At 36.9% G+C, this 23,442-nt stretch overlaps 1 protein-coding gene across 3 annotated transcripts; it reads right to left on the reverse strand.

The window, feature by feature from the left end:
* Window positions 1–371: 371 nt before the first annotated feature.
* Window positions 372–23,243, reverse strand: FMR1 (FMRP translational regulator 1). 3 transcript variants are annotated; one of them, XM_005419854.2, is made up of 14 exons: window positions 23,187–23,243; window positions 22,238–22,331; window positions 21,163–21,234; window positions 20,737–20,885; window positions 19,666–19,759; window positions 19,461–19,577; window positions 15,893–16,063; window positions 15,712–15,790; window positions 13,586–13,695; window positions 9,532–9,618; window positions 6,550–6,745; window positions 5,085–5,264; window positions 4,057–4,139; window positions 372–2,282 (listed from the first exon to the last, which is right to left on the reverse strand). In XM_005419854.2, the coding sequence occupies exons 3-14, from the start codon at window positions 21,175–21,177 to the stop codon at window positions 2,172–2,174; spliced, it is 1,392 nt and encodes a 463-aa protein (XP_005419911.1). In that variant the 5' UTR covers window positions 21,178–21,234; window positions 22,238–22,331; window positions 23,187–23,243; the 3' UTR covers window positions 372–2,171. The 3 variants fall into 3 exon arrangements, with proteins under 3 accessions (XP_005419911.1, XP_005419910.1, XP_030911896.1); XM_005419853.3 differs by having other exon boundaries at window positions 372–2,333; XM_031056036.1 differs by having other exon boundaries at window positions 372–2,333; window positions 5,085–5,228; window positions 23,187–23,235.
* Window positions 23,244–23,442: the final 199 nt, after the last annotated feature.

The raw sequence follows: 23,442 nt of genomic DNA on the forward strand, positions 1-23,442 counted from the left end.
TGTGAAGTATACAAATACTGAAAAAGGTCATAACCCCAAAACCCACGTGGAAATGGAATGCAGCCAATTAGTCAGACTCTGGTTTAGGAATTTCACATTTACCTGGGTTAGCACCTTAGTGAACTCAACCACTGAATGTGAGAAATGAGTGCATGAAGTGTGACCACTCAACAGGTACTGTACCATTCCATGAGGAGATTGTGTCTTCTTGAGCATTTTGTGCTGTATTTTTGAGATCTGGTAATATCTGAGACTTTTCTAAAATGTGTAAATAAACAATGGCTACAGTTAAAGTCTAAACAAAGAAATACTTCCTACTTTCTGTCAGTTGAGATTTTTTAAAGCAATCATTCATAAGGATTGCATCAACATCAGTTAGCAGAGGAAGATCAAACTTTATTGAAACTGCTTGCATACAAAATATATTGCACTATAACCAAACAAATGTCAACATAAAATCCAATCTGTTGTAGCTAATATGTACAGAGAATATTGCCCAAGAGCAGTTACATTACAAGGTCAGTCTACCTTGGTTAATTATCTACAGTATTTTAAACCAAACAGCTTACAGATGATGTGTGCAAGGTACCAATTTCTGTTTTCAAATACTATACATTCCCAAAATAAATAACTAGAAATCAACATTAATGTTTGGCAATACTTTTTAAGACATTTTTATATTTGTTAAATCATGTGCAGTTCGTTGCCAGTTTTAGTATGCTCACCTGTATGCAAGGAAAAAAAAGAATGAAGAAAGCAAAGAAACAAAACTCACAAAATACATCAGAGGCAAGGTCAAGTTTGTACAATTCTGTACATAAACAGTGGCTCTCCTTCTGGAGAAATCTGAACAAAAATGGACTAAAATGAAGGTCCTTATGCAGTTGTGCCCAGTAAGTTTAACATGTGATCAGAAATGAAAGAAAGCACAGCTCCTCCCACCACTTCCCACCCTTCCCTGGTGTACAGCTGTACTTTGCATCAAATTCTGTGACACCTTCATATTGGCTGGTAATTAGGACCCTGCAGCTCAAAATATGAAGAACTTTTATTTTACCTTCAATATTTCAACTACTGTATCTGTAGTTGCCAGGGCATAACATGTGGTGACTTTCTTCTTACCTCTCCTGAAATAGCCCCCAAATTAAAAACAGCAATTCAAAAATTTTGGGAGGATGAAAACCATCAATGCTTTAGGCTGGTCATCTGGCCAAACAGCAGGCACCCATTACTAGCTTGTGAACATGTTACACTTGTTCCCTCAGTAACAATGAATTTTTTAGTTTTCCACAATGGAAAGATTTTTTTTTTAGGTTTTTTTTTTAAAAAAAAGCTCCTGTACTGCCTACAAAGAAAAAAATTACACCCCTTTTTCAATAACACTATTTGCCAAATCTTCAGTGCAAAATAAATTTCCTATTCTTATAACTGCCTAACTGAATGTTTATGTAAGGAAAAAATTATGGAAAGCATGCACTTGTCTATAAAGTACTAACGTCTGACAAGGATTGCTACATATATTTTACATTTAGTGTTACCAACTCATCTTCCCTGATTTCTGCATCCAAATATAATATTCCTACCTGCCAAGATATAAAAAAGGCACAGATCATACAACTTTTTTGCTAATGAAAATGACAATTGTTACATCACACAGATTTCAGGGTCCACCAAAATATTGAAAAAGGTGGACCAGAATGTGAACTGACACAGGACATAAAACGACATAGCATTTCATGAAGAACTGGTAAGTTAGATTGAAAACAGAAGCCAATTTGATTACTGCAAACACTATTTATTCTGAAAATTGAAATTGAGCAGTGAATTTGACCCGATGTGTTAAAATGGTACAACTGAACAGAAAGTTTACCAATGCACAGCTCAGTATTTTTAAAACAAACAAAAAAGAATCTTTCATCTTTTGAACTGCAATATGTACTTGGAAGCGATTTTCAGAAGTTCAGGTATTTTTATGCAAATATTTGAATAACTTCTTATTCTGAAAACAACTGCATACTGTTGATGTTAAAAAAGGCTAACAGAGAACATATGTTCATTTCATGCCCTGCGCCATCTTGCCTACTATTTTGTCTTTGGCCTAACAAGTTTCTCTAACATGGAATAGGAATTACTGAAACAGTATAGGAAGTATGACTTCAGAGTTATGCAGTTTAGGGGACTCCGTTGACCAGCGGCTGCTGAGCGTCCGCGCTGTCCGTCTTCTCCTTCTTGGGGTTCCGCTCCTTGCCCGTGCGCAGCCGGCTGCCTTCACTCGAGGTATTCTGTAAGGTTTTAGTGTGGACACTCCTTTCATTATTGCAGTCAATTCTGATCTGGAACAATTCACAGTTATACAAAGCATTCTCCTCCTTTCCTCCACCCGTGGGTGCTCTCGGAGCAGCAAATAGTGCCAGCCCCTCATGGCTTTGTTAAATGTATCCAGCTGCAGGGGAGGGTGAAAATTCTTCTCTGTTCAAAAAATGCCACATACCTGTGAGCCAAAAAATCCTCTGCCATCTACCTAGCCTTTGCAGCTAAGAGAAAAATTTCCAGTTTGTTTGTGCACAAAAGAGTTGAATTAGTATCAGATGGATCTCTGAAACATTATTTCAACTTCTAGTAATTCAACTTCCTACTCTTTATACGCAAAAAGCCCCCAAATGACATAGCGTCATTCCATGGCAACATCCTGAATCTCAGAATCTACTCATACCTTTTTTGAATCTGAAAAAAAAAATCCATTTAATACACCCAAAAAACTTCTGCAGCCTTTTTAAGTGGTCATAAAAAAATTCAAGAGAGCATGTTGAAAGCATATTTTTATGCTTGCAAAGGAGGCAAATGCTTATTCCTTTACATGTAACATGATTTTTGCAACTTGCTCAGCCAGATCTGAACAACATGCAAGTCCTTATTTTCTTATAACATGTCACTGCATCCAAATCTTGGAGCAACAGACAAAACCCCCCATAATTTAAGTGCCTTATGTATTTTTTCAGCACCACATTTCCTCACTGCCTCCTTCAAACTTGGTAAGGTAATTACTATTTAATTATAAAACTCACATGGCCATTATTTATTTTTTGTTCTGCCAAGTTAATTACTTGCATTTCACATGCCTATTCAATTACTACACCTTTAAGTTCAGCACTTCCATTTCAAAAACTAAGCATCTGGTCACTTATTCTGTTTTGTCCCTTTCTTAACCAGGTTTTTAAAAAACTAGCCAAGAGTCACCTTCATGTCCCACTGGAACCCTGACTGCTGGTACCACCACCCAGAGGCAGCAGCTTGCAGCTGCTCAGTGTTTCTTCCTCCCAGCTTAACTCCTCCTATGCAGTAAGAGATGGTGGAAGGTTTGCAAGCTACCACTTACAGCAAGGACAGTTTCCATGAGGGGAAATTTAAAATATATACATAAGGTATCAACTTGATAACTTCATGAAACAAAGCATTTGAAAAAATGTAGAAATATCTTCATAAAAAGCTTAAAAATATTTAAGGTTACAAGCTATTTCAAACCTCTTACTTAAAAAGTTTCTTGATGTGAATTTTAAACTTACTTTCTAGACTGAATAGCCTTCAATTACAAATGTTTCATTTAATAGCGAAGGTAGATTAAACTTCAGAAACTTTCTTACTCTGAGGATTCTGGCTACAACACACTCTCTTTATATAGTGTTAAAGATTTTCTTCCCTCAGGTACATAGAAGATAGACAACAACACACAACACAGCACAGCAAGAAATAAAAGCTAAAACCAAAGCGCTAGTAAGAACAGAGACTGAAATCAAGCTGGTTAGTAAATCTTTGGGACTTGTCATCAGTTTTTCACCAGAGGTAAACAGCATTAAAAATTGGATCTTTACACAGCTTGATATATTTAGAGTCCTGAGCATCTGTGTCAGTTGGTAACATAACTTTTGTAGATGTGATTAGGGAGTCAAAGAATATGGAATCACAAGGCTACAGTGTCACTCACAGCTGAAGACTCTACTGTTAGTATAGGACACAATGCAATTTTAGCTTACAGACTTCCCACATGAGCAGAGTTACCTCAAGAGACCCGTCCGCTGTCCTCCCTTTTGCCTCTCTTGAGTTACGCTGACGGTTGTCTGTTCGCGACTGTTCATCATTGCCTGGAAGGAGAATTAATCCACCAAGTTGTTCAACAAAGACATCATCTTCTGCCACTTAAATTTTACACAAGCACAGTAGGCAATTCAGAATTTTCTGGCTCATGAACAAGTATTATGACTAACATTTAACAACAGCTCTTAAACTATGGGCCAGGAATCACTAAAGAAAATGTTCTCAGGTGATAAGGCAGACAAAACCTCATTGTTTAAAGCCACCATAGTTAAAAAAACAATGACTAGTGACTGGAAAAAAAACATTTCTCAAAATTATTAACCACAGAAGAGAGGTACACAATCAATAGTGTTTAATACCTTCACATTTTTCAATGGCTTATAAGCTTCCTAAATTATACATTATCATCTTATTATGCAGCACCCATATGTTGAAAAAAAAAATTCAAGAAATAAGCAGAGTTGCAGAATAAAGTATTTTAACCAATAAATCTAATGGAACATCATATGGTCTTGTATATATATTTAACTTTTTAAAGTTATCCCATCTTACTTTTGCCTGGTCCTTTCCATTGAACACATAAATTACAATGTTATCCTGTTCCATGAAAATCAAATACAAGAAGATGTGAATATAGACAGCTGAATGAGTAATACAGATTTTAGAACATTTTTCTGTATCTACTGACAAACTAGAATTTGATTCCTTGATGTCCATCTGTGATGGACAAACTCGAGCCAAGACCCATTTTAGGAAAAAAAATGATAGTGAAAGCTCCCGCAAAAATAAAGCAGGTCAAAAAGAATTTTACCCCTCTGCTCAATGCTCAACATATTTGAAACAAAATACTCCATTTAAAAGACTGACAAGAGAAGTCAGGAGAGGCCACCAGGTGGGGAGTTGGAGCAGACGAGGAAAGGAGCAGCGGGCAGAAGGGAGTTTGCTTTAGGATTCCCTCACTGACAGCCGTTTCCAAAGGGAGTCTGGTTTACCTTTGAATCCTCCGCGGCCCCGCCCGCCCTGGCCTCGGGCGCCGCCGCCGCGCCTCCGCCCGTCCCCCCTGCGCAGGTAATTGTCCCGCTCCTCCTCTGCCGGGGCCGCCGACCAATCGCTCAGCTCGTCTCTGTGATCAGACTCTGTTTCAGAAGCATTTGATGCTTCAGAATTAGTTCCTATCAAGAGGATGAAAAAAATCCAAACACGCCAGTGTAGCTTAGCATGAAATTACTATAGTAGAACGCAAAATGTATATATTTATATTTTTTCTTTCTTTTTTTGTTAATAGACAGTTTTGGGATGTTTTTGCTCTGTAACATACATAATACAGAAAGGTACATAATATATATTACTTCAAAATTCAAGACAAACTAATAAAAATTAGTTGTTGTTTAAGGCTAAATAATTAAGTGTGCCACATGCTTAAAATTGCTGTTATCAGTATATCAATAGATTACTGAATATACTACAAAATGTAATAAAAGTCTAATAAAACATAAGTTTAATAGACTAGACTCCTTCGTATTTCTACAACTGGAAGTTGTGAATATAACCTGTCCTGTCTCCTCTCACCACTGCAATTCATCTATGAAAAGAAAAAAATTCCATCAAGAAACAGCCTGTAAACAGACTAAAAAAGCAGAGAACAAAGTCAAAATGCTAGAAATGTATCAAATCAAATAAATGGCCATTGCGATTTTTCCAATTAACAGATCACCTTTATTGACAAAAGCTGGTTCTTTCCCCATTTTTTCCTCCCATAACCCACATTATTAGCAAGGTGAGTTTACATCTTCTAAAAACATTAATTTTGTATTATGCAGAATGTAAGCTAAGATTTTCTTACAAAGCTCACACTACAGGCCTTTCAGTCAGGACAAACACCATCTGACCTACATTATGGATAATGAAGTAATAGACTGCTCTGAAGAAGCACAATCTGGAAAATTATTCATTAATGAATTATCTAAGGTTTCAAAGAGTAACACATTGTTTTGGTGACTATGGTCTTCTATTAAAAACATAAAAGTTAAATTTAATATGAAGAAAATAGCTTTCCTGTAAATTGAGCTCCACCGTATTTTCACCTATAAATATTTATATTAGGATAGACTCACACAGGCTTAAATGAAAACTGAGACTTCATTGTCAGGAATTGTTCAAAATATAGATAAAATAACAATCCTTGCCCTAAGGAGTTAGGGAATAACTAGATATGCTCCATAATGTAGAAGACAGAAGCATGCTGTAAGAAGCAGGAACTGCATGGAAATCAGCGTAGATTACAGGAAAGCACTACACTTGGAAGTACTTTCTTACAGCATAAAGCTCAATATCATCTTCAAATATTAACACTCAACAGTAACTGCATTTTAAACAGCTCTAAGTCCAGTCTTTTCCAAGAAGTCTTAAGACCAGGAGGCCTCCTTGAGAAGTGCAGGTGTCCCTGGAGGCACCTACCTGAAGCATAGCCTGGCCCACGCCGGCTGTGGCCGCGGTTCCGGTAGGGGCGGCTGCCGCGGCCGAGGCCGGGCCCGTCGTCGGTCGTGTACCCTTTGTCCTTGTCCGGGCGGTTCGAGGGGGGCCTGGAAGTGGCTCCGATCTGTCGCAGTTGCTCATCAATTTGCAATCTTTCCAAACGCAGCTGGTCCACTTCCTGTGCAAACACAAGCCCAGCAAGTCATGTACCATCACTATGTAACCATCTGCATGTGCACACATGCAGGTCTGAGAAAGAAAAATCACTGAAATATTGCAACTGATCATCTGTTTAATACTCAAACAGCAACTCAGCTTTGAGAATAACTTGTTTGACAGAAAGACTTTCAGATGTTCAAATCCATGTGCTACCAACACAACTTTTCCAGTGGCACAGTTGATAAGTTTAAGTTTTTATCAAGAAAAAGCACTCAGATCAGGACACAAGCTCTTTACACTGCTGCACATAACAACATAAAAGTAATTTACAATTCTGATGTAACAGTATTGTTCCATAAAAAGGCACTCTGCTGTTAAACCCTACACAATGATAATGAACAGTATGAGGAAGCATAAAAGCATAGAGAGAAAAGTAACTCAGGCACAGAGGCATCAGCACGCAGCACCCTCACCATGTACAACTGGGTAAAAGAGATACAGCAACACATATTCAGAGAAAAGGGCAATCCCCTTTCTTTTTCTTAATTAGGGAGAAATCTATTGATAGAAGTTTAATTCTGACACTGCATCCTCTGCAGGTCACCTAGCCCAGCCAGGACCTTGCTAAGATGCTGTGGTACTCAGGAATGCACATCAGTAACTTGGTGGATAGCTTTTCACTCCCCCTTAAAATGTTCCCTAACTCAACCTTCCTTTAGGAAGACTAAGACTTCTTGCTCCAGACTCTCCCATTGGTATCAGTGGTTGATGTTCCTTAGGACAAATCTTATAAATAAAAAAAACCAAAACTGAAGATGACATTCAGCACCTCATCCTTCCTGTTTGTGAGCACGTTTCCTCCTCCATCGAGCAGCAGGCCTGTATTTTCTCTGGCATTCATTTTGCTGCCAATATCTCTGCAGAAGCTCTTCCTGTTCCCCTTCACAAACCTTGCCATATTCAACTCCTGATGGACTTCAGCTTTCCAAACTCATCCCTGCCCACACAAACTGTGGTTTTATACTCCATCTGATTCACCTGTCCTTACTTTACTTGTATCCTCATTTTTTCTATACTAATTTAGCCACAGGTTTCTTGTTGATCCCTGCAGGCCTACTGTTACTTTTGTGTGAACACCTGCATATCAAGATGGACTACTCTTGAGCTCAGAGAAGGTGATGCTTTAAGAGCCGCTCCTCCAAACTTGATTTCCTTCCAGGAATGTATCCTATGAGATTCTTCCAAGCAGATCCCTGAACAGGCCAAAGTCCACCTTCCTGCAGTCTCAGGCTGTGAATCCTGGTCTAAGTCTTTCCTCTCAAGATCCTGAAAATTCACTACAGTCATTCCAGCCAAGTCTGCTTTCTTGTTTTTACACACAAAGAAATCCATGACTCTGAGCCGATTCAGTACATTTGATGTTGATGCACTATTATGTATCTTTTACAAAAAGTTTCCTTAATAATCTTTGCCTGGAGGCATAAAAACATGAAAATCTTAGAGGAACAGGTCTGTCCCACTTCTTGTCAGTGAACTGGAGGACATTATTCTGAATCATAAGGCAACAGGCCACTAAGATAACAACATTTTCTGGTTTTATGTTTAATGGGATGAGAAGGCCAAGATAAAACCTTAGAAGTAAGAATCTATCCAGTAGTTATCACAGACTGATGAACACTTACGTGTGACCTTTGGTTCAGGAAGGTTTAAGAGCACTAAGACAAAGTGACCATAGTTCATGATGAACTGATCAATTTAAAACAAAATTGCTGAGCTATTCAAACACTTCCCACTACCATGTCAGTGCCCATTTAAGTACTGACTCACATGCAAGTATGCCCTTTAGGCAGCCAAAGAAGTTTAAACCAGAAATATCTTTTCAAATCATAGCAAGCATGCAAGAGATGAACTTGATTTTTAGTATTAGTTTTCATCTGGTTCTTCTCTGCCTCTGCCTTGTGACAGCTGCAGAGCTGCTGTACCTCTGCTCCAAAACACTGACAAAAGCAGGGTTAAAAGGTAAAGTGACTGAGTTGATAGGAGAAGTTGTTTCTTCTCTTGACTTCTTTGATTACCTCTATTAAAAAGTGTAACAATGTACAGAAATTTTAGCATTCTAAAAGATGCACTGATGGCTACTGCACTGACTGGACATAAATCATGAATGGTCTGAAGGCTTCAAAACAGATGCAAGACTTTATTTAATTAAATGAACTCAAAGCTGTCCCTACTGTTAGATCTGGCCCTGCCATTGAAGACTGGGCACCTGGCCACAACCACAGGCAAAAGTAACTATAAGCAACAACATGGGATATTTTTTGCTCCCTATACAACAGACCACTCATCACAGACTACTGGGGAAGTTATGGAGCCAAGAGGCAAACATATAAAGCTGAGTTGCCTACAAAACATGCTCAGGTATGAAATGTCAATTCATTACAGAAACAGTCATTTAGCATTTTTGCATTAAAACAAATGCCCACTCTATACAAGATTCTGCATGGAAGGCTGTTTGCTCTGCAGTTGCACGAAGGACTGACTACTCTTTCATATATAAAGCTGGCAGCACGTTTTGACAGATTTTTTAATTTTCTTACTTTTCTATAATTTGCATCCTGAAAAAAGTTGTCATCCCACTCTTTAGACAAATTATTCTTTTAAAAACATTTCATTTTCAGACAGAGAACCTGTTATAATACTAACTGGTCAACAATCTCAGGACCTGAACAGTTAATCATCATCACACTGTTACATCCCAAGTATTGATGGAAAAAATCAGTGGTAAAGCAGCATCATTATCCTCACCTTTAAATAATTAAGATGATAATCCAGAAGAACAGTTGCATTAGTGATGCTATCCTTGGTTCCTACAAACACAAATGGTACCATGCCCTAAAACACAGAAACAATAGGCTTTGGTTATTGATAAGGTATTGAATGCTGAATTAGGTATTCAATTCAAACTACTGTAAAACCTGAATACAATTCTTACACCATGAATAAGCAAAAATGAAAAAGTGAGACAACAGTATATTTTAATTCTGGTATTGACTACACCACGTACTCTAATTCCCTTTATGCAAAGAGCTTTTTTCAATAGGCAGATTTAGATCATTTGCATCACAATGTAAATATTTATTTTTCTGAACAAGTGAAAAAGAGTCAATTTAGAACACTTTATGTTTTCCCCCTTCAAAATAATACCACCTTTGCTGACTGCATGCATTCTCTCACACCAGCTCCTTTTGGTCTACCTTTGATCTTTTAAAAAAGTAAATCAAATTAACATTCTGTCACAAAACAAAACCTGATCCTTCTTGAAGATCTATACAGCTGTAAAAAAAAAAGCCAAAAAATATTCAAGGAAGAGTTAGTACTTCAGGTGATGATTTCTAACTTACAGTTCTTCTACCCTTCAAGCACATGAAGTGACTCAATAAATACATGGAAAATACAAATCTGGAAATTTGAAGTCTGAAATTATGACACTGGGAGACAAAACACCCAAAGATTAACTTAGGCAGCCAAAGCAGGTGAAAAAAAAAACCTATCTAAAAGGTTCCACTGATGTGGAAAACAAAGTAAACCTTAGCAACAGAAGGACAATTGTTGCAGTGTGATGCAGTTCCCTGTTTTAGCTGTCCCGATCCTTTCCCAGGTGTGATAATACCTTCTCCCTTCCCCTCTCCCTGCCTCCTGCTGAGAGCTGTCCGTCAATCTCAGTAGGCCAGCAAGGCCATCGTCTGATCGGCAAAGTTCACAAGATGCCTCTCAGCCCTGGGGACAATTGGCCTGTCTAGGTGTCATTGTCCCCTGAGACTTCCTCCCTCCTACCTGGTTGGTGGCATTTCTACCCCTTCCCTCCCCCTGTCCCTGGAGCTTAAAAGGATGCTGAGACCATGTGGTCGGGATTCTGTGGAGCTGAAGATTCAGAGATCAGTGACCCTGGAATAAAACTCTGGATTAAACCCTCCGCAGAATCCGTCTCCTTTTTATCTTCACCTCACCTAAAGCTTCTCCATCAGAGGTAATATCTGAATTCCTGCTTGTCTGGACTTGTCTAAGTGCCTAGCTGCAACATACAGCCAGCCAAAGGTGTCTCTGAGGTGAAACACAACTGCTGCCGCCGCTGGCCAAGCAGCAAGGCCCAGAAGAGCCCAGGCACATTCCACCCAGTAATATTGGGATATTATTCCAATAGACAATTTCTACAGCAAAACCTCTGACACTCAGCCAGGTCCCTGCAGCATTTCAGAGGTGTGAGTGCAGCCCACCAAGGCCAAAGGAGTGAACCTGACTGTTCCAGCAGCTGCAGCACCTGGGCAGAAGCTTCACTGTGGACTGCAGAGGTTAAGCTGAGCATCTCCAACACTCAGCTGCTGAAGCCCATGCCACTGCAGACCAGAGCCTGGCACACCTGCTGATTATCTCAAATATTGTTCTGCTATCTCATCATTACCTCTAAAGAAGCCTTTAATTTTCACTGTGCACACACCCTATACAGAACTGCATTCCATAGGAAGGTTTGTTGCAGAAGTGAAATGATTTGAGACACTAATGTCTTAAAAATTAAAAGCACACTATGCTGAGATTGCCCAGGAGTGGCCAGTCTATAATTTGTCTCCCCTTTTAAGGTTGTGTTTGGTTTTCTTGCCCCCTCCCTTTCTTTTACAGGCAGAGAACTTACATTAGACCTTACGCATCTACATTAAGTAACCAGGAAAAATAATATATACACAGTCCTCTAGTGCTAAGGAACCTCAACATTAACACTGACTTTCATAGGCATTAAAAATTCTTTAGCCACAGGCATTGTTGACTGAAATGTTTTATTATCTGGGGTATTTTAAGTTTCATAAATATTTTATACAACCTGATAAAGAGCAGTGAAATTTCTACTAAACTGGCATTAACTAGCTCACAGTATCAATTATTAAACGATGACAAGACAAATGATTTAAGAGGGCATTTAAGGAAACGGCTTCTGTTGCTTCTGGCAGTGGATTCAAGGTATAACAATGCCAGCTATTAAGAATATGAGCTGGTAACCATATCAAGCAATTTCAGCCATACAAAAGCAGCAAAGTGCTTATTTATTGAACCTTATTTTTGTCTTCAAAGCAAAAGTACCTATGTTCAACTTGGCTGCAGAGAGGGAAACTGAGCAGACTTTACATGCATACTAAATTCAGATATAAAAGTAATATATATTAGTGTAACAAACAGTACCTATCTCATTTTAAAATATGAAAAGCCTGAAGATAGCCTGTTATAATATAATGGGATGTATAAAACTGCACTTTAAACTAATGGGCAGTATTCTAACATCTCTGTCACATAAAAAGAACCAAGTGCTGTATTAAAATTTAATTGAACTACTGTTCTACTACAAGAAGAAGGGCTGCAATATCCACACTTACATATGGAAAGATTATTTGGATTTTATAGTTGAAATAAAGCTGCATTCAATTTACAAGTACCAACTCTTACCTATTAAAGTCTGATCTCAGGTTTCTGTATTTCACCTGGCATGACACAACTAACATGTGAAGCAGTGCAAGCAATGCCAGTGTTAGAAATCTCATTAACAGGTAAAGCAGAAGTATGAATGCAGAGCTTGACAGGTAAAAAAACCTTTCAAGATAATCCTTAAAAGCTGCATTTTGGACAGAAAAATGTAAGCAAATCAGCTTTTTCAAGTCAGATTAAAAAAAAAAAAAAAGCCAGACATAGTCCCTGCAGCCATGAGTACTGGCTCTTTTACCCTTCTGTGATTCTCTAGCCTGCAGCAATAGCAGCACCCTCGTGCTTATTAAACTAATTCCATTTTATGCTGCAGGAATTTTTCTTTAGAAATTAAATACGACAGACCAGTGAAATCTTTAAGTCTAAATATTGACAATTTACCTTTTCAGACAGATGTAAAACTAGTAGAATAGTAAAAAAAACCCTCAGTTAATTGCTTAGCCACTCTGTATAGAAAGATGGAAATTGGATTGTGGATTTCCACTAAGTCCTACAGTGATAAAACAGCAGAGGAAATAACTACTTAAGCAAGAACATAAGAAACCACATTTCATAGCTTATCCAAAGTGCAAAGGTTCTTAGCTGGTACATATTTGGATTTTGAGGTAAATGAAAGGCAGTTCAGTTTTCTTTAAGCACATTTCACACCTGAAACTGCAGGAAGTCTTTTTGCATTGAGATGTCAAGACCTTCATGCTGTAAGATTTTTGGCATACCACAACCTTGCCCCTCAATGCAGCCCCACACAGAAGTGCCTCAAATGACAATGTTTGAGACTTCCTTCAGGCCCTTTGCAAGGCTGACAGCCTTCCTGTGCAAACCTGGGATTTCACAGTGCTCATGCTTGTTTTTCCTTTAGGTTATAATTTACAGGCTCTTGTGAACCTAGGTAGTATTTTTTAAAAGCAGAGATTTAAGATAAAGCACAAGTTTTTCATTTCAACAGAACAAACTTCCAACGAAAAATTAAACCAGGTAAAAAGCTAAGAAATCAAACTCAAAGAAGACTAATGAATGAAACCAGCAAGTTTCATATATATGGATTTACAGCCTAGCACATGCTGGGAAATGTCATTGCTTCCAACAGGAACAACACGAAATCTCTAAGAAGGTGCACCACCAATAAATTTCACAAAGCATTTTTCTAAAATAGAGAAGCCAAATTTTTATAAAAATGTCCCTCAGCATTAACAGAAAAGATAGAATCCATCAGAAAACACATTAATCAACACTTTATCTTACCACTACAAAGATAAAAGGAAGAATTTATTTTATCATTGGGTAGAACATAACCAATTAACAAAAAGAAAAATTAAATTAACTGAAAACATACCTCTTCTTGTGGAATATTTTTATCATTTTCAGCCTCAATTCTCACTCTTACAACGCCGGATTTGTCCACTATCTCCTGAATCAATTTTCCATTTTTTCCTATTACTTTTCCTACAGAAAGAACATACAGAACATTCAACTTGAGAGTACTGCTGTACTCTAATTAGACAAGACTATTTAAGTACCAGGGCAAGAACTTGATCCTCTACAACAAAGATTTAGCTAACAAGCCACAAAGTAAAATGTCCACAAAAGCTTGTGGTGTTAACTTACAAAACACATTGATCACAGAAATACTCAGTGCCTTGAATGCTTATTTGGCTTTGCTTTGGTAGGTTTGAAATAACTTCAAAAATTACAAAGATTTCTGTTTGCATTTAAAATATCCAATCAAAACAAACAAAAATAATTTTACAGTGCCTTAACATCTGCTGGAACTACTTCTTGTGTAAGCAAAACTTAGTTCATTTACAAAATCTTAGTTGATCAAATACTACCAAAGATACGGTCTGAGGCAGATGTAAAATTCTCTAAAACTGAGGTTTTCAGACATTTTTGCCAGCAGTTTATAATTCACTAAAAAGTCCAAGGTAAAAAATGGAAATAAATTATACTCCAATGCCAGTAATGCAGACATGTATCTTCTGAAGCAGACATTCTACTGCGAGACAAGGAAAATGAAAATTTAGCTCCCTCCCATCTCAGCAAAACAACATGCTACAAACTGGCAGGAAAACCAAGCTGCCTGGGACATGGTGAGGGAGGACACATCCTTCAATCACAGCTTTCAAGAAAAGCTTTGTGTTTCAATTTTTCTGATGTATTTGCAGAAAATATGACAAAATACGCCCAGTAAGTTCCTCCTCAATGACAAAGGCTGTTCTGAGTGTCAAAAGCTACTTCTGAGTACTTCATCTGAGAACTTTATTTCATTATATATTACTGGCAAATGGAACAGCACCTTACTAATAAATGTAAAAAAAGCCTTGGTAATGATTTAAAAAATAAATCACTCAAAACTTCCACAACTTACATCAGTTACTCCAATCAAAGCATTTGTGAGGATTTGGGAACACCCACAAACATTTTCAAATAAAAATGTCTATACAGTCTTTAAAAAATAAATAACATCTTGGGTGGGTTTTTTCTTTGTTTGTATTTTTTTTCAGTTTTAATTTTTAAAAATATAATTAAATAGAAAAAGGCGGTTGTTTGCATTTTCTTCAGACGAAAAAGTATCGGTGTATATATATATATCTATCTAAAAAAGCCTTCTGCATTTTTAAAGCAAATTACTAGGAATTTTCAGACATAACATAGGGTTCAGCAAAAGTTATATTCTAAAGGATCCATGTCAAGAATTAAGAGTAGAAATGAAAACCTGCCAAAAAAATATAATTGCTAAGTTCTAAAGAGAAACAAACTTTAAGACCTCACATTAAAATAATTATGGCAGCTTATCATTTTCACTTATCACCAGTAAATCGGGGAAATAAGGAACAGAAAACTGCTTTTAATCAATTCCAGAGCTGAGCTGCCACATTCCTTAGGACTTGCCCTGCTGCAGAATTTCACACTGCTTCAACACCAGCTTTCATACACTCCCTGACAACCTATTAAAGCATTTGCTTTCAGGGCTACGTTTTACCATAAAGTGTCTTCTCTGCTCTTTTCTAATCTACTGAATGAAATAATGTACTTTTATTTTGCTTTGTAGCATCAAAAGGTCATTAAAAGACTTCTCCACATATACAAGGGCTGCATGTGTTTTTAAGGACCTTTTTAATTGTTTGGCAATGGAAGTATTTTAAATTTTCTTCATCACAGATACCTAGTTCATCTCACAGTGCTGCTTCTAAACATCTCTAAAAGGACAGGGGAAAAAAACCAAATACAAGTCAAAGAAATTATTCAAAATATACTAGGAAAATTTGAGACTGCAAATTCATCTCTTCTACAGCTGAACTACTCTCTGGACTTGTTTGGGGGAAGCAGATAATTCTCTGGCTCAATCCAGAAATTATTCTGCCTTGTACTTTAACATCAGCACATTGCTTCCAGCTCAGTGCAGTTCTCAGAAGGCATTTTTCCTTACTATCACAGAGACAGCCTCCAGAAATGACTTACCTACTAAATTCCTTGGGACTTGTATGACATCTTCAGCAAATTCAAGGTAACTTCTTGCCTTTTTCACCGCATCTTGATCCTACAATATAAAGAAGTGTAAGAAACAAGACACATTTCCCCAAGGTTTTTGTTTGCTTGTGTCTTTCAGGTATTTTCTGAAATGATAAAGAAGGGAGCTCACCTCTCCATAAATATGGAATGTACAAGTATCTTCATCAAGATCAATGGCAGTCACTCCAGGGACTTTTCTGGCTTGCTGAATATTAGCACCATGAGTGCCAATGGCCAAACCCATTAGGTCTTCACGTACTACAAACTGTTCATGGAACCGGGATGCAAGTTGCCTAGAACTCTGAAGAAAAATCTAATGTCAGCTCATTTTGATTGTCTCTTCAGCACACTGGAGAGAGAAATCAACATAAATTTCAAGTCTATTTTTCAATCAGGTGCTTAGCCTACTTTTTATTTACTCAATCCCTTTACTGCACTTATTTTAGCTTCAAAACCACCAAGGAGTCTCCTTCAGAAATGTTTTAAATATTAACATAAGGCTGGCCTCTAGCTGTGTTGACACCTCCATTCTGAATTACCCTTTAACAGCTACAGCTATCAGGTGTTATTAGGTAAGACAGCACTCATAAGGTAGTGAAACAGTAACTGTGGTGATTATTAAAGCAAACCTTATGATCTCTGAGAAAAAAAAACTGCACCAATTTCAACAGGTGGGTGAAACTGTAATAACTCAATGACTGACACAATTATATATAAAGCAGAGCAGCTGTGGATATCTACAGCACTTTAAAAAAATTAAGAATCTGTGCCTATGCATGACAACACAAAAACTGTTTGAATTCAGAGAACAAATATGTTCAGAATTTCATCCAGGAATCACACATCTACCCAGGCAGAAGGGTCATACTGAGCACTCACAAGTGTGAGCATAACAGAACACAGGAAAGGAACAATTGTTTAATGCATTGTGGGAAGATAGAGAATTTCCAACTGTGATAATCTATTAAGGAAGGAGTGTTTTGCAAGGAAGAAACAAGATAAAAGCCAAGATATATAATCCTGTCCATGTTTCTGCAATGAATTGAAGCTGTAACTACTGTCAAGACATACATTAGCACATTTCAAATTAGTAGTTTAATGTCAGCAAAATGAGACCCTACAGATGTTGAGAAAACATCAAGGAATTGCCCACAACAAGCCCTATACTGTTCCAGCTAAACTGGTACTGTTTTCTGAACTGCTCCTGCTTAAAGTGGTTGGTAAATATCCTGTGCTAAATCACTTTTTCAAAGAGCTGGTTACAGTAGATAATGGTGTAAGTATCCAAGTGTTATGAAATACTTCAGATACTCTGAGAGCACCATCAAGTACTTCAGTAGCTACATTACAGACAATTTGGAAAGCAAAAGTTATTTTTAATTGCTCACATTTCCACTTCTAACAGATAATCCAAATGCTGATTCACTAGCTGACATTTTTTATAGACAGCCAAATAAGAGGAGAGAACAAGATGACCAAGACAATGATCCATTATTAACTATCTACAACATGTGGAAAAGATGACGCTACATCATCAGTGAGGACCTTGGCTTTGACAGTCAAACCAGAGATTTTCTGCCTGCACTAAAACATCATCAGCTTTTCTGCAAATTATTACAAAGTGTGCTCAATTTAAACATCAGAAATTCTGTATTCTACTTCCCTCCAATACATTAAGAAACATCTATGCAAATAATGTATGAATACCTACACAGCAGCCAGAACGGAGTTCCACTTAGATCCAGTAAAATACCAACCAGAACTTAAAGCACTTGTCATTTCAGGCTTTTTAGTATGTGAAAGACACCCAAAACAGCTACATCATACCCACTGGGAAAGAATGTAAACAAAAAATAATCTGTTATTTTACTTGATGCTTTAAAAGCCATGTTTGAGAAGTAGAGCCATGCAAGTCAAGAAGCTAATATTCAAAAAAGAAGGTACATAAAATAGGAAGAAAAAAACTCCACTGAACAAAAGAAGCTGGTCTAGTGATAATGACTCAGGAAACAAAATAGGTAAAACTGCTAGAAGAAAAGACTTTGAAAGTTCAGTGACTATGAGATACATAAAAAGGCTTACTTGATGAAAACAGTGAGCTGCTATTAATAATGCAGTAAAGCCCAAAGCGTTCACTAAATATTTTTTTTGCAGATGGACATATGTCTGTTGGTATGTCAGTGTCTCAATAGTAATCATGAGTATGATTTTTATTATCTGAAGCTCTTCCTTTCAACTTTGGATGAAACTGATTTTATATTTACTCTAACTACAAGAAACAAAAATGCCAAAACGAAAAATACCAGCCAACTCCTGTCACACAAATTTTAACTGTATATATTTACCTCACAATCTTTATTTAAGTACTTAGGTAGAAACTGAAGTTCAACAATGGTTTTCTAGTGAGAACCAAATCAAGTTTGAGACTTTCACAGCAGCAAAAAGATTCAGCGTTACAATGACAAGAAGAGTCCAAGATTAGTTTGGGAAAGGAATCAATGACAACAGTTGTTGGTGCATGCATTTGTGGGGGCATGTTAAGAGAATTAGCTCCAAAGAGGCTGTTGTTCTTCCCACCTCCAAAATAATACTTTGCACTTCAAGAGGTAAACTGCCCACACAACTGTCAGTTCTGGAGGATAAAGAATGATTACTGAAGAGCTACAATGGGGTGCTCATTAAGGAACACCAATGAGGAAAAACTGGTCCATCCTTCATCTTGAGAAAGACCAAAACCCAAACAAACTGGATTTCAGCTCTGAAACACAGAAATCAAGATACGAAAAGGGAACAACAGAAGTGAGAACTTCTTGTAACAGTGAGTATGCCCACTGGACACACAAGGCCTGAACATGACATCCCACTTCAAACAGATGTAACCCCTGGGAAAGGGGGAATGAAACCGGGCTCTGCAGAAACACTGCTGGTATACACCTGTGTCAAACTGAGTTACAGGAGTTTAAGTGGTACCTCTGGTTCTTGACAGTGAATCTAAAAAGTCTTCATAAATATTGATATTTTTTCTAATTTGTAGATAGGAGACAAACCATGAAGAAATGTTAATTCTGGTGTATAAAAACCCCCTTATTTCCTTGCCTACTCTTTTTCTTTTTTTTTTTTCTTTTACCCATGGACAAGTATGACTCAAGCTTCTTGCCAGTCAACACCCACTCTCCAGTCACAGGAGTATCAGAAGCTGTATCTGCTGTAAGATTATTTCCTAACATTTTATCTATAGACAAACCTATCCCTTCATACATTCTACCAACATCATTTTTCACCCCTTTCATCTCATTTTCACTGTATTATTTTGCTAGATCCAGTTCTAGTCCTATCAGGATCATGACATATTCACTCCCATCTATTTTTAAAGCTACCAAATATGTGGCATTATTTGTGCAATGATGGCTATTTTATGCTTCAAAATATGAAAGAAATACACATGTATGTATATCTACATAGCTGTATTCAATCCCCCACAAAATCCTGCTGATAAAAATGAGTCTTTGAAAGAAGAGCCCTGTAACTGTAAACATTTTTGTTGGATGACACTTCCACCTGCCTTTTTTACCACCTAGATTATTATCAATACATCATTACCTTCACCTCAATGCAAGCCCCACCAGCTACATAACACACCAGGGATTTTTTTATTATCTGTTTCACTCAAATTACCTCAGGGAAGACAACCAACATACCTCCAGCTGTTTGCTGGCTTCTTCATTTCTCAGTATCAGGGATAACTTGGTGCGCAGACTCCGAAAGTGCATATCAATCAGCATGTTGGCCCGCTTCGTGGTCACGTCGTTGATTGACTGCATTGTTAATAAACACAACAGTGCTTTACACATGGACTCTTGAAACAAACCACTGCCAATGGTACAGCAAAACATTTGTACTTACCAAAATAATAAGCTGGTGGTTTTCAGAATCATATGTTACAGAAAAAGCTCCAACTGCCTTTTTGAAGTCCTTATGTGCAGATTCTTTGGCACACCTAGGAATAAAAATGTAACAAAGTTAAAAATAGTAACCACTGCATTTACCGTTAACAGCCAAAAAGAATAATTCCTTAATACAAAGAACGTAAATAAAGATTTCCAAGCTCTCCCTTTCAAAGCAGGTGCTATTTTATTCCGTTATCATTTATTTTACTCATTTTTCTTTCATTTGTTTTCACATGAGTAGGATTAGAAGTATTTCAGAAATTTTCTATATGTAAATCTGTGGAATGACAAGTTAGACAAAACTACATTGAAAACTATAATCACTATGATCACCAAGTTCAAGATTTCAAGCACATAACGAACCATTAAAATGTGTGATTTCATTTTAACCCCTGCAGCATTCTAAGGAACATATGCTCATCTCATGCTGTGCTTGGCTTCTCCAGGTTTCCTGTGTCCACTTGTGTATGCTGTAATACTAACTTCAGGAAGTTTTAGTCTAACCTGAATTTATAACTCATTCCACATTGAGGCAATAACATACATCTCAAGGAAAGCAGAAAGGGACCTGAAGGTAAACAAGGGAAGTAGGTATTAATCTGACTTTTAGAGCTCTAACTATGTGACAACAACAGGTCCATGGCCTAGGAGAAAGTTAGCTGGCTTTGTATCATACTCTGGGAGGTTTTATTACTGTTCAACTATTCCCAGAGCCATTACCAAATAATAAAATTTGACCAAGAATGGATTCAAATTAACCTGTGCACAGAGTGAAAAATCTTAATCTGTATCACACATAAACCTTAAAATTTTGAAGAAAGTGTTTCTTCCTCCAGGAATAAACCACAATTCAAAAAATCATTGTTTCTATTTTTGAAGTATGACCACATCAATATTTGTATTTTTTACATTTTTACATTTCAATAAGTTAATTTAGAGTGGTAAAAAGCATTTTTATTCCTCTTGTCTCAGGCTTAAGAAGTTACCCACATTCTGAAACAAGTTATAAAGAAACGCTTGTACTTACATTTGCCTTAAATCTTCAGGAACTGCCAGTTTGATTTTATGAAAAGTATCTTTTGTTGCGGGTTTATTGGGGTTCACAGATCTCAAACGCTCAATTGTGACAATTTCGTTGTATGTAGCATCACAGGCTGCATATTCTATTACGTAGAACTGATATAAAAATAATAAAATCATCCAAGCCACATATTTTATGACATGAGTGAGCATTACACTATTAAGGAAAAGGTACTTTTGTTAACTGTACAAGTCAAATTTGACTTCTCAGGTTGAGGTTAATGGTAATTGCAACTGTCCTAATCAAGAAACTCTTAAAAAATGAATAGAGATTAGTTCAAACCACAGTGTACATCAATATATAAAGGGAAAAGAAAGAAAAAAGTATAAGTAAATATAAAATATATATATATGTATATATGCATACTCCTACCTCACCCTTTATCATTCTCACTTTAGCCAACCACCAACAGCAGGGTTCTTTTTCATTTGCCCTGGAATAAACCTGAACAAAATACATACATTATATCCTTAAAAGACATCACAAAAGCTGACACTAATATGATCAGCAACTCCATAGGAACAAAACCCAGCAAAACCTCTTAGTACATAAAGTCTCTGAGCACAACACAGAAAGCATGTAACAGCAAGATTGTACAGACAAATAATAATAAATAATACAGTGCCCAATCTACTGGCAGTAGCTGCCTCAGTCTTGCATGCAGTTAAAAGAGAGATAATTCAGACTTTTACATCTGTGAATATTTAATCAATAGTATTTCTAAATGTGTGTAGGTCTGATGAAGTCCTACCAGTGGGTGAGAGGGAGGTCAGACATCTACACTTCTTTAGCACATATATGCTCTCAGCCACATCCACATTACAGAAGTTTTGCCATTTTCTTATCTTTCAAACTAAAAGCCTACAGAGCATGCAAGCAGAATGCAAATCTTACAAGACCTCTTTCTTTAAATTAATTATAAAAATAAATGTTACAATTTTATAAAATAAGGTTTTAGAAACATGCTGCTTTCAAGCCAATCTCTTTGCATATACACTTAAGTATTTACATATACACATATATTTCTATGTTTTTATGTACACACACATATAATGCAAATTATCTGATTCAGCTTGAAGCTTTGGTAATAGAGACATTATTACCTAACAGCCTAATAACTACAGTTCATCACCTATTTCTGAATTAAATGTCCTAAAAAGGACTGATCTGCAATCACTGCAACACTGATCATGTTTGTAACTCAGCATGGAGGTCATGGTACATGGAATTTTACAGGGCCTTTTGTGGTACATGGACTTTGCATGGTTTATTACTGTCAAACTCTGGCTTTGGAGATGTGCCTGACACTGTGCTTTCTGCAGTACTTGGAATCAAACAAGGTGACATCACCTAACATGGAAGCAAACCTTACAGTGGCCTGGCTGACATTTTTCACAGCAAGTTCTCTCACTTCTCAAGACAAGAGCTGTTAATGGAGCATACACACCTCTACTTCATCGCTTTCATTTATGTCTTTATTATAGCCTGCAGGTGGTGGGAACCTCACATCATGGAATGGGATTTGTCTCTCTGGTTGCCAGCTGCAAACAAAAATCACAGTGAATGGTCTAAATATTTTCATCTTCTTTGTAAACAAAATCATTTTTAATCCATTAATTTTACAGTTTCAAATTCAGCGGAGCTTTTGTGCATATATGTATTAAAGGTAATGTGATCCAATGTATACATAATAAGAAAAAACACATCTAAATGACCATTAAGCATCTTAAATGAAACCCTGATGGCCCCCGCAGTCTTTTGAATCTTCCAGTAGAAGCTCTTCCTCTATTTACAGGTATGGTTTTTAACCCCAACACTAGCAACATAGATTAAAAAACATTTCCACAACACATTTGGACACTTCCTTCAAAACAAGCCTGTATCTTCTTTTTCTTTGGTTCTACTACTGGTTATGAAAATTTGATCAGGATCCAGTCTGAATACCGTTTTAATTTTCAGTTTCTTTAATGGAGACTGGATAATTTTAGTTTCTAGATCAGACAATTGGTATTCACCATTTATCTACAGAACAAATTTTGTAATACTGGAGTCTTCTAAAACCAAGGCAAGACATTCACATGTGAAAGAGTCAGTAATGGTACAACTGCTGACTTAATCAAACATGGGTTGTCATCACGTAAATTCAGGAACAACATGATTACCTTCCCAGCAAAACCCATGTTACTATGGTTTTGCACTTGAAAATATTTAAACTGTTAAAAGCATTTATATAGAAATATCACAAAATAGTAGATACTAAATATAACTTCAAAACATGCCAGCAGCAAGTTTAGAGTATCTAATATACACTACTCTGCACTAAGCCATATTTAGGTCAATCAAATGCAAGGTTGATACTCTGTCATTTACAGGTACAACACCAGCAATACACTTACTTGTTTTCAAATGAAACTGTTATTGAATCTTCATGCACATCCTTTACAAATGCCTGTGGAGGAAACAAAGTATAATTATGTATGTTTATAGACGCTTTTAAAAGTAATTTTAAGCCTGCAAAACACCTCCTTTTCACAAGTATTGATGAATCTCACAATGAAAGAATGTTTTAAAGTCAACCTTTTTAATTTTGCAATAGACTAATATAAAACACATACTGAAAGCTGATAACCTCCTTGGGTTCATGACTGCCAG

The sequence above is a fragment of the Geospiza fortis genome, unplaced genomic scaffold (genome assembly GCF_000277835.1).
Source record: "Geospiza fortis unplaced genomic scaffold, GeoFor_1.0 scaffold157, whole genome shotgun sequence".
Lineage (NCBI taxonomy): Eukaryota > Metazoa > Chordata > Aves > Passeriformes > Thraupidae > Geospiza > Geospiza fortis.